General features: G+C 47.7%; 1 protein-coding gene across 1 annotated transcript in view; it reads left to right on the forward strand.

Moving 5' to 3' along the window:
• Window positions 1–12,646, forward strand: part of VAC14 (VAC14 component of PIKFYVE complex) — a 1,245,171-nt gene that overhangs the window by 1,030,500 nt on the left and 202,025 nt on the right. The window contains exons 17-18 of the mRNA XM_069217475.1: window positions 1,352–1,470; window positions 2,729–2,808. Coding sequence (XP_069073576.1) covers window positions 1,352–1,470; window positions 2,729–2,808 — 199 coding nt within the window. The remainder of the gene's footprint in view (window positions 1–1,351; window positions 1,471–2,728; window positions 2,809–12,646) is intronic.

The raw sequence follows: 12,646 nt of genomic DNA on the forward strand, positions 1-12,646 counted from the left end.
CACTAGAATATCTAGTATGCAGCAGCCATGGTGCAAGATTCATCCCTGCCCTCCCTATTGCCAGTCCACCACCATGCCTGTTTCTTTAACTTCAATCCATGTTAAGTTCTCCTTGGGAACAAGTTGCCCTGAACTGAGATTGTAGTTGGATAACACTGCAGCAGTGCTGAAACCACTGTATACAATGACCAGTGGGCTCCTACATGTGGTCTCTCTATTTTGCTGTTGGTGAGAAGGTGCGTAAAGGCCTTCCAGATGCCTAACATGATGCTTCTCCTCTTTTTGAGATACTACATCCCACCATCTTACTTTCCCTAACCAAGCAATGTGTCAGTGCTGGATGAAGAACATTGGGCCCAGTGTACAAAACTGTTTTGCGGTTGCAAAGCCTGTGATTCACTGAATACCTAAGTTCAAGTGCAAGGCAGGGAATTGTATGTGCAAAGGATACATTGAGAGTCAGAAAGGGACTGCTCTGCACTTTGAGTTGTAAACCATTGGTCTGATAGACATCCTAAAGGGAATGGTGTCCCATTCGCACAGTGGAAGCTGTTCATCTGGGCCTATGGTAAACTTTGAACCTTGTGAATGTGTCCATTTCACAATGGGGGAGCAGACAGGGGTTCTTGAGTCTCGGAGCATGCTCCCCCAATGTGATGCAGAAAATACGAACTTTTTTAAGCAAGATTACAGGGACTGTTTTTTTTTATTTGTATTCGGTGAATGTGAATGGAGGGATGGAGGCCTGCTAACCCTTGTAGTCATCTATCCCTTAGCCCTCAGCCATTCATACGGAGTCGCAAAAAAAGATTTCTACTTTTTGCATATTAATGAGGCAGTTGTTTTTGCAGCTCCCTGTGGATGCTGGCTTTGATCTGCAACTTATTTCAGCAGAACAAGTGGAAAACTCTGATCGGGTCACAAACCCATTCTTTGTGCAAAAAACATTGAGTAGTTCGAGACCCAACCTTTGTACAAGGAGCCCATTATTTACTGTGTTTGCTTGCACTGCCTTTGTACTGATGCAACAACTTTTTATAACTTGAGTGCTGACATATCCAGCAACCCATTATGCTGTAGGCCTTCACACAGCTGTCACTTGATGTGCCCCAAATTGGTACCTAGAGTCTTCTGTGACCACCTGGAGATATGTCAGGTCATAGTTGTGTGAATACCAAGATCTTTGGGTTGTGGTTTTGAAGGTTGTAAGAGGGAAGATAGAATAAATAAGAATGTCTCTTTGTGACTTGTCCCACAGTTACATCCAAATTGTATCCCTCTCTCCCTATCGGGCCCTTACACTTGAGTTATGCCTAGCTCCAACATCATTATTGTATGTTTCCTCCCACAGGAGAGTCGTAACCTGTTCTGCTGCCTTTACCGCTCCTGGTGTCACAATCCTGTGGCCACCGTCTCCCTCTGCTTCCTCACCCAGAACTACAAGCACGCCTACGACCTCATTCAGAAGTTGTATCCTTCGGTCATGGACAAACTTTCCCACTTATTCTTGGTGTCATTTCTCACTATTCCAACTTTTTTGTTGCTCTCTCCCTGTATTAAGTGTTTAGGTTTCTTTTACTAGTTCTATATTTTCTGTTGTACTCAGTTCCTTACTTTTCTGCTAGCGCTTTAGTTGCGTTTCGACCTTTTTCTTTCCTTTTTTCATCAACTGAAAAGGAATTTCTCATTCATATATTCCATGCTCTAGTATTGTTTTTTTCTCATTCACGTTAAATTTACTTTTTGTTCCCATTGCCTCCTACATCTAGCCCTTTTTTCTCTGGCAAGCAGTGGTTTCTCTCATCTCTTTTTCCCTTTTCCTCACTCTCTGTTTAGCTTCTGTTAGTCTCTTGATTCTCTCTCCTGTTTTTCTGTATTTTCATTTCTCTACCTTTTTGCACATCTTGCACATGTGTTTCCCCAGTAATCGTATCTTTCTATGATATGTTTGTCTGCGTTATTCGACCTCATCCACTCCTTTTGTTTTGAATGAGATACCGTTTTGTGAGGTTTGACTGAGTGGGAAAGCACCAAAAGGCAGCCACCGTGGATTGGGGTTGCCACAGCCGGGTGTGGCAGGAGTAGAAATGGGAGGTGCACACCTTCAGAAATGACGCACATGAAATGGAGAGTAATTTTACTAATCCATACTGAAAACATTTGTGCTGTGGGATTAGTCGTTCCTAGTAGCGATCATAGGGTGGTGAGAACAGAACTGGGATGCGGACAGAATGCTTGTGTCAGAGGGATCCAATCTAGAAATGGAGAAGTCCTTAGAGACTAGGGACGAATAATTTAGGAAGTGAAATGCCTTGGACTGGAGGAGTGCTGAGAGAGGATGCTGTGTGATAGCAGCTACACAAAGTAACAACAGAGGGATGTGTGGGCTGGAGATGTCAGTGAGCTATGAGTGCGTGTAGAAGTCCGAAAGAACTTCATATGATAGGTAGTCTGTGTTGTGTACAAACATTCAGGCAGATCGAAGCTGGTGAACTGAGAAACTACTTGTGGAGGCCGAGGTATGAAGATGGAGCACCTCCATAGAACTTGAGAAGTGGAACAGCTGAAAGTAACGGTGGGGCGCCGGAAATGACACAGGGACACAGGGGTGGTCATTGAGATGAGTGTGTGGTGAATATAGAAGCCCTGAGACTGAAAGGGAGGGGACCGAGGAAGTCAGCACACCTCCCATTCTCTTCAGGTTGTCATCCTTGACAGATTGCTGCAGTGGTGACCTGGAGGTCACCGTGGATTTCCTCACAGAAGTGGACAAGCTGGTGCAGCTCATCGAATGTCCGATTTTTACATGTAAGAAGCATATTAACTTCTTGTCTTTTCCTTGTCCATAATGGCGTGCCTGGCATTCTGTGATTCTGCATTAGACCGCTCTTGTGTGTGTATAATCGAGCATCGGCGCGTGGACAGGTGCACTCATGCGAGTTGCTGACGTGCATGTGTGGCCCGCACGCATGCCCTGCGCATAGGATAGCCCTCGCTGTAGATGTAAGTAGAGCAGAAGTGATGCCAGTTGGCTGCGGTGCAGAGTGCGCGCACGCTTTCAGAGAGGAAGTCCATCGGGGACTGTAGAGTGCTGCACCTCTGAAGGCAGATGGCCTCACTGTGAACTGAGGCTAACGCGACGTCTTAGCAGCAAAGGAAAGGCTAGTGACTCAGTCAACGTACACCGCAGAGAACGCAGATGCATTGCATGTATCCTAATCTATGTGCCTCAAAACATCAGAATTTAGTTAGGATCGACTGTCAACACGAAACAATTCACCTCAGAACACCAGATGCTAGCCAGGATGCACTGTGAACACCAAACACCTAAGAGCGGGGGCGAACCTCGACCTGTATGCAGCATAAAGCTGTGTGGGTGGTTGGTGTGCTCTGAACTCGCAAGTCTGGGTACTGTAATGCCAACAAATGTCACAAATCTGCGAAAAGATGCAGCCTACAGTTAATATCGCATATTGTGCCCCCCACCCCCCGTGACTCTTAAAATCAATTGAAAACCTATTCTTCCATATCACTTGCTTTTGTTCATATACGTGACTTTGTCAAGCAAGAAGTAAAGACGAAGTAACCATAGATTGCCTTGCAGAGGATTGGTTGGTTGAGTTCTCCTAAGGATTACTAGACGACTAACCCTCCAGCAGAAACAATGCCCCCGTCTTCTTTATCACACTAAACCTTTTTTTTTGGAGCAGTAAGTAGACAGAATGAAAGTTCCTGCTTGCACTGCATCATTAACCATTCACCAGTGTCATTTAACACATTTCCAGGTGAATGAGTTATTTGCAAGAATTATAAATGACCATGTGCGTGCTCCGATCTCCCAGTAACAAACGCTGACCCTCCCTTGGCTACTGGCTCCTAGGTTAACCCACAGTGTATGTGAAAGCAGTGATTCACCTCAGGCTGTGCTTTGAAGGAATTCAACAAACGTTCCCCATGGTGACAGGCAAATCAGTTGTTGGCCAAACACTTTTGTGTGTATTATTGCAGATACATAAACCAAATGACATTGTTTTCTCTAAAAATTAAATACAAAAATCCTCATATTACTAAAAGTAGTTTTATAGGTGGCAATTTAGAAATAACATTTTTATCTGACAAAGACTTCTAGCCGTAGATTCTTTACCTTAGAATTATCCCCAGGCATCAGACTAAATCTGAATTTTTTTTCTTGAGCAGTACCCCTGTGCTGCGTTAGGTGGTGGCTTTCAGCTCCATGTGGGAGTATCTGTGACAGAGGTGACATGCGCAGTGCCTATATAGGCACCACCCCAGTAGAGTGACGTAATTTCTGTATTTCCGTGCCTGTCAATGCACATCCAGAGAACAGCTACCCCCAATCAATTTTTGACTGACCTTTTTTCAACCCTTTTGTCGAAGATTTTAGAGACATTGTCTAGTGTGACAGAGATGTCCATGAGGAAGCCTAGTTTCAAGCCCTGTCGTGCCTGTCACTGGCAAATGTCGGTGACGGATCCACATCTCGTCTGTCTTTGGCGTCTCGAGCGCGACCATGACACCAAGACCTGCATCAATTGTTGCGCCATGCACCCCAAGGCCTCAAGGGAGCAGTTCCTCAAGCTTCTTGCTGCCTGGCATTCATCCGTGTGATGATCTCAATCCCAGTCGAGAAGAAGGTCCCGGGATTGGCCATGGAGCCTTTTCAGGCATTCGTTGTCGCAGTTGAAGTCGTCCTGGCATTCGGGTAAGTTCCACAAGCATAAGAAGAATAAGAAGTTGAAGAGTTCTTCGGCTTCGCCCTGTCTGTTGAAGTCCTCTGAGAAGACAAGGGAACGTCGGCTCTGCGGTTGAGCCTGGGCCATGTCCGCCTCTTCTCCTCCACGAGTTACCTGGAACCAGAGCAACCCCTCCCAATTCCATGAGCTTTATGAAGCCATGCACCTCATATTTGGGTGGCCTATCCCGCTGGTGTGCCCTTGGGCCCCGCAGGTTTGGAAAGGGCCCCTACTGGCCCTACTGGTCTTTCACTGGCAGGCGCACCCCAGGCACCAGTCTGACCCCTTCGATCCCATTGATGGATCCGGCCCGACGCTGGTCGAGCCACCACAACCTTCCCCAGCGTTGGCCCCATTGCCAACATCCCCAGCCTCCACCGGTGGTGCTGCTCCCGTAGTCATACCCGACTCCGACACAGAGCCAGATGGGCGTCGTCCTGTGCCAACAGGAGGCATTCCTTTCAGGCTGGAGCCTGTGCCCTATTCCTAAGGGCTATGACTTGAGGATGATTGGGAGGGGCCACTGTACCCGGATGAATACCAGCCCCTGGATGTCACCGGGGACACCTGATGTGAAGATCTGATGGATGCCAGTGGTCTGGACAGCTCCCCAATACCAGTTTGGTCTCCCCTCCTATTGTGGCTATGCAGGAGGGAGCCTCATTAGCTGTGGTGGTGAGGAGGGCAGCTGAGGTCCTGGAACTTCAGCTGCCCTCTGTGGCTGTCAAGATGACCGTCTTGGCGGAAGTACTTAAGCCGGGAATGATCCCATCCAAACCACATGTCCCATTTAACAAAACCCTCACAGACATCCTACTTGGGGCCTGGTCTAGGTTCTGCATGGGGCTCCTTTGAAAACGAAAACTGCCCGCCACAATCGCCCCACCACAGTAGACTCCAATTTCATCACCCAGCCTCTACTTAGAGTAAACCCTGGCGCATCCCATAGCACTCCCTTGGACAGGGAATCCAAGAGGCTGGATACCTTGAGAAAGAAGATGTTTCCTTCTGCCAGCCTGGGACTGCAGTCAGTGAACACTGCATGCCTTTTGGGCTGATACTCTAATTTGCTCTGGAACTTGGATGCACAGATACTGCCTGTGGTCTTGGAAGAGGCCCGAGCCATACTGTCCCATCCTATTGCTGATTGAAGAGACGCAGCTCAATTTTCCATGCACTATGGGCTAGATACAACCAACTCATGAAGCAGAGCAGTTTCATCATCAGTGGCCATGAGTGATCCCTTCCAACCCCTTCTCACATTTAACAAAGCCCTCACAAGCATCCTACTCAAGGCCTGTTCCAACTCCTGCACCGGGATCCTATGAATACGAAAATTGTCTGCCACCTCCGCCCCAATAGACTCCAGTTTCCTCACCCACTACCCCACCCCGGAGAGCTTGGTAATCCAAGCCTCCACTTACAGAGTAAACCTTTGCGCATTCCATTCCTCTCCACCGGACAGGGGATCCAAGAGGCTGGCTGCCTTGGGAAAGGAGATGTTTTCTTCCACCAGCTTGGCACTGCAGTCGGTGAACACATGCCGTTTGGGCTGATACTTTCATTTGCTCTGGAAATCGGTTGCACAGGTACTGCCTATGGTCTCGCAAGACGCCCCAGCCATACTCTTCCCTTCTATTGCTGAATGGAGAGACGCAGCTAAGGTCGCCGTACGCTGTGGGCTGGATACACCCGACTCATAAAACAGAGCAGTTTCATCATCGGTGGCCCTTCAGCACCATGCCTGGTTGAGAACCACTGGCTTTTTGGTAGATGTCCAGGCCTCCTCATGAACATGCCATTCAATGGTTTCCGTCTCTGTGGAGACAAGGCTGTCTCAGAGCTGGAGTGCTTCAAGAGCAGCAGGGCTGCAGCCAGGTCCTTGGGCCTTTCTATGACCCCTTGCCAACCCCAGTCCACACTTGGCTCCTTTTGTGGCCATGGAAGACATCTCTACCTGCTCAGCCACCACGGCCCGCAAGCTTCCCAGCCCCTGCGTGGCCGAGAATGACCGTACCCACAGACCTCGTGGGTCAACTAGCCATAGGTCAGGCCAGTCCACGCCCCCCCTTCCTTCAGCTGAGCCTCTTTAGTTTGCCTTTTGACCAAAATGGGCATCTAGTAGGAGGTAGGATGTGCCATATCCTGCACCACTGGACGTTGATAACATTCAACTGCTGGGTTCTCCAGATTATCCAAAGGGGCTTCTCCTTCCCCTTTGTGACTGCCGCTCAACCATGCCACCCACTTGCGACAGGCTGATGGAGAACCACAGCTCATTACTCCGCCAGGAAGTGGCAGCTGTCTTGGCCAAGGGTGCCATAGAGAGACACCGACAAATATCTTCAATAAAAGATCTCCGGAAAAGAGCCCCCTTGATGGGCCCATCGGGCATTGCAGCGCCGGCCCGACGAGGAGCAAAGCCCGATGATGAAGCATGTCACCAATTAGTGAGTGAGGGCTCTTGTTCCAGAATTAGGATATCCACAGAGACCTGTTTTCCTCTTTCCCCTATTGGGTGTAGCTTTATTTATCTTTTCTGTGGAACTGTGCATCTAGTAGTTCTGTGATTTATATGGGAGTATCATGCATAGGACAATTTTTTCGCTTTCTTTAAAATCTCCTACTACTTAGGCCCTCTTTTTGTTTTTGTTGCCATAGAGAGGGTGCCAGCATCAGAAGTAGATTGTGGTTATTATTCCCACTACTTTCCGGTGCCCAAGAAGGACGGATACCTTTGTCCTATCCTAGACCTGTGCCAACTCAATTTCTCCTGAAAAAGGAGAAATTCAAAATGCTCACAGTTGCTCAAGTTATGTCTGCCGTGGACCTGGGAATCTGTATGTTAGCGCTCGACTTGCAGGTTGCATACTTCCACATTGCCATCCTGCCTGTCCACAGATGTTACCTGCACTTCACGGTAGGTCACAAGCACTTTCAGTTTGCCATACTCCCCTTTAGCCTTAGAAGCACCCCTCAGGTGTTCACCAAGGTGATGAAGGTGGTTGCAGCTCATCTGCGGGGATCAGAGGTAGTAGCCTTCCTCTATCTCAATGACTAGTTGTTGAAGGTGGGCTTTCCCCAGGTGGCCGTCTTCTACCTCAAGACTATGGAGGGCCTCCTGCACTTGCTAGGGTTCAATATAAATGTGCAAAAGTCACACCTGATCCCTTTTCAGATGCTCCCTTTCATAGTAGCTGTTCTGGACACAGTGCAGTTTCAGGCTTATCCCCTCAAACAGCAGAACCAGGATATTAAGGCTATAATACTTATATTTCATCCTGTATCCTGAGTTTAGGTGAGGCTGACTCTGTGGCTGCTGGGTGTCATTGCCTCCTGCATCCTGCTAGTAACACATGTCTGTTGGCATACATGGATTCTGCAGTGGGACCTGAAGTTCCAGTGGGTGCTGCATCAGGTGAATCTCTCTGACATGGTCCAGATCTTTGAGGGCACTGCAAAAGATCTGCAGTGGTGGCTGATGGACCGCGATTGGGTCAGCAGCTGACTTCTCTCCCTTCCCCAGCCACATCTGATTGTAGTGACAGATGTGTCACTCCTGGTCCTGGGATGGGGCGCCATTTAGGAGGAGTGGAGATCAGAGGACTCTGGTCTTTGGAGGAATCCTGGCTCTACATCAACCTGTTGGATCTCCGTGTGATCCAGTTGGCATTAAAAGCTTTTCCACCCTCCATCCTGTTGAAAGCTAGCACAGGTGTTCACAGACAACACCACCACCAAGTGGTACTGCAACAATCAGGGCGAGGTGAGGTTAAGGACCCTCTGTCATGGCTGGAATGTCAGGACGTTTCTCTGGTGGATTAACTCCTGGCAGGCTCTCTGAGCGCAAGAGAAGACAAACTCATCCCAGGATACCTAGTGGATCACAAATGGCATCTCCAACCAGAGGTGGTGCAAGGTCTCTTTCAGCAGTGGGGAGAGCCTTAGTTAGATCCTTTTGCAACCACCATGAATGTGCAATGTCAGCAGTTCTGCCTGTTGGAGTTCCCAAGCTAGCTATCGCTCTGAGACACTTCATCTTAAGTGGTGCTCAGGCTTGTTGTATGCATTTCCGCCTATACTACTCCTGTCCAGAATTCTCAAGAAGATCAGGAACAATAGGGTCCAAGCTGTCCTTGTGGCTCTGGACTGTGCTCAAAGAGTCTAGTAACCTGAGCTCCAACAATCCTTTGATCAGGTAGTCCCTTCAAGCGGATCTCCTGCTGAAGCTTCTCGGTAGGGTTCTCCACCCAAACCTGTCAATGCCCCACCTTCATGCATAGCAATTGAGCAGTAACACTTGACAGCTTTCGACCTTCTGCCCGAAATCTGTAATGTTTATTTTGGCAGCCTGACGTCCAGTCACAAAGACGGTGTGCGCCGGCTGGTGGAGCAAGTGTGTGGCATGGTGTACAGCTAAACAGTTTGACCCTTTATTTGCACCCCTTTACTACGTTCTTTTGTTTATCCTTACCTTGGCCCAGCAGGGCTATGCATTGGACACATTGAAGGGTTACTTATCTGCTATCTCCACCTTTCTGCACATACCAGACCAGCCCTCGCTTTTCAAGTCCCCTATTGTAAATGGGTTCCGTAAAGGTCTGCAACATGTTTTAACCTGCTCCCTTCTTTATGCCTCAATGAGACCTTAACTTGGTTCTTACCTTTATAATATGCGCTCTATTTGAGCCCCTTCATACATGCCCTCTTACACTCCTCACCATCAAGACGTCCTTTCTGGTGGCAGTTGCATCTTTCTGTAAGGCCAGTGAACTGCAAGCGCTGTCATCTCAGCCTCCATACATCTCTTTTTTCCACAAACAAACTGGTCCTTCGGACTCGAGCATCCTTTTTGCCGAAGGTGGTCACCCTGCTCCACGTGGCCAGTCCATCACTTTGTCTACCTTTTACGCTCTTCCTCATCCCTCTAAGAATAGGATAGACTTCATAGGCTGGTCCCCCCCCCCAAAAAAGCAATGTTGTAATTGTACCTTGACTGCACAAAACCATTCCGGGTGGATGATCAACTCTTTGTAATGTATGTCAGAACCAAGAAAGGGAAGGCCATGCAGAAACTAACCATCTCCCGATGGACTGTACTCTACATTAAGATCTGATATTCATTGACCAAGAAGCAACCCCCAGAAGGTTTGCATGCACATTCCACCAGAGCAAAGACTGTAACCACTGCATTAGCACGCAGAGTTCTGATCCTGTGCATCTTCCAAGCAGCAACTTTGGCCTCTCTGCACACTTACACCACGCACTACTGTCTGTACAGTTTGGTCCATTGGACAGGCACTTTGCCCAGTCGGTCCTGCAGGACTTTCTGGTCTAAATTGGGTTTATAGATCCTCCTCCGGGGATGTATTGCTTGGGTATCTCTTCTAAAGTAGGGCATCTGCGGGTAGAAGTCTCTGTCAGGTGAACAAATGACTTACCTTCAATAATGCGTTATCTGATAGCTGTCTAGCCGCAGATTCCTTACCGACTCACCCATCCTCCCCGCGGTGCAAATCAATTTCTAGGTATAGGGCATTCCCTTTTCAGGGCCGTCATTCCATACACCAGTGGTCAGTGTTCTTCGTGGCTCCGTGCTTCTGTCATGGAGTCTCACAAAAAGAAATTGACATTGGCGAGCTGGTATGGCACCTATATAGGCACTGTACACATCACTTCTGGCGCCGACGACACCACCCGGACCTGGAGTTGAACACCACCACCTACAGGCGCGCAGGTCTAATGCTTATGAAAAATTGCGGGACTCAGTCTGATGCCTTGGGATTATTCTAAGGTAAGGAATCTGTGGCTAGATAGAGTCTCTACAAGATAACGCGTTACAGAAGGCACTTAACTTGCAGTCGTGGCTCGTGGGGAGGGGAAGGGGCGGGCGGTACGTGGCGGGGTAGAGGGGAAACAAAAAACAAAACAAAAATTATTAAAATTGAAAAAAAACTTTACCTTCCTCTCTGCTGTGCTGCTCCTCAGTTCCTCAGTCCTCACTGCAGGCACAGGCTCCCAGACTGCCCTGCGACCAGTCCTAACGCTGCTTTTATGCTTCAGCAGCATGAAAGAAGCGTTAGGATTGGACAGAGCGCCCAGCCAGGGCGCTCCGAGGCAGAGTGGCAACCCCTGCCTGCTGTCTCCAATCGGACAACCCAGTTCTGGGTTGGAGAGTACCTCAGACGGCCGGCCAAACACACATGCGCACTGCCCCTGTCACCCCCCACGGCCCGCCCCTTCTAGAATAAAACTATAATAAACATAGTTTATTCCTGTAATAAACGATGTTGATTATATTTTATTGTAAAAGTTTTGCAGCTGCTGCTGCTGGCAGGGAGGTGATGCTCCTCCACCATAGCAGAGGAGCTGCCGCTGGTAACTTGTTCGTCAGCTCTGTTTCTTTGAAAGTTTGTTGCCTTCAGTTGTGTCCAAAGAATCTTAAAGAGACTAGAGAATTTTAGTGTTAAGAAATAGGATGTGTAGAATTATTTGTTACAAGACGCTGGAACAGGCTTTTGGCCAGTGCATATTAATGGGGAGATGGTCTACTGCCAAAACTAGTTCTGTTTAATGGGGAACTGGTGCAGCAAAAATTAGAACTTTCCTGCAGTTTCCTGTTGTCGAAAAACCTCTTGTGTACCATACCAAATACTTACAGTGGGCCTTCTGCCAGCCATTGCTTACCTTTAGTTGGCTTTTGTGTTACTCTTGTTTGCTTGCTTCCGGAGCACAGTTTCTTTAGCATTCTTATGGTTGGATGACTTGTATCCTTCCACTGCTCACAGCTAGTGAACTACCATTTCCTGTTTGTTCAGCACTCCATGAGGGAGCAGTTGTTTTCTTGCTTTCTCCCAGGTATGTTGCTTCACCCTTCAAGTACCTGCCCTCCACCCACCTGCTTCCTGCTCTCTCCCACATCTACTCATCTATTGTTCCCCCACCCTGCCTGTCGCAATCCGTTAAAAAAAGAAAAAACATTGAATTTTTACAGACCCCGACAGCTTCCATTTGCTGCCAGGCCTCTTCGTTTTAAATAAGCACACCTGCTCCTCTGTTATTCCCCACCCCTAGCATTCCATCCTTTAAACCTTTTATTCTCCAGTTTTTCAGGGCGCAGCTGCTGCAATCTGCTGCCGAGTCGAAGCATTTTAAACACACCTTTTCGTTCACTTTTTTTACTTTATTATTTATATACTTCTCTAAATGTTGTCTGCCTTCTTACAACAGACTTTAAACAATCATTTGCAATGCAATGGGTCTCACATTTGCTAAGGTTAGAGCTATTAGTGTTGTAAATTCCTAACTGGATTTTTCTTGCCACATAAATTGAAAAGGAAATGTAAAACAGTTGACATAAGCGAGCCGATTCAAAGCGCCGCGGCTGATATGAGCGCGAATGAGAGACACAAGAGGAAAAAGAAGTTTTCTTGCAGTCAAACGTATAGGCAAACGTGCAATTATTCATGTAACAGGGGTGATGGCCAAGACAGTAACAAAACTGCCCAAAGGAGGGACAGATGTAAAGCATTTACCAATGATAACAAGGGATTTATTTGAAGCAAGCCCACAAACTAGTGATAGTGATGGGCATGCAGTGGGCATGGTTAAAAGCCCACAGATAGATTACAAAAGGCCAGAGCTGTTGCACGCTCAACCTAAAATTGTTGGGCGCATCAAACTGGGCTGCATACGTTCACATCATTGTGGTATATTTTCATTTTTTTACGGTCTGGAGTTAGCCAAGACCTTTTCCTTTTATTAAAATTATATTTATTGGTCTATTGTTGTGTCATTCATATTTGAATTCCACACACTACAGCATACAACATGATCTAATGGGTCAACCCACTTCAGTTATTCCAAACTCCACTGGCATTCCACACTTTCCC

Source organism: Pleurodeles waltl, chromosome 12 (genome assembly GCF_031143425.1).
Source record: "Pleurodeles waltl isolate 20211129_DDA chromosome 12, aPleWal1.hap1.20221129, whole genome shotgun sequence".
Classification (NCBI taxonomy): domain Eukaryota; kingdom Metazoa; phylum Chordata; class Amphibia; order Caudata; family Salamandridae; genus Pleurodeles; species Pleurodeles waltl.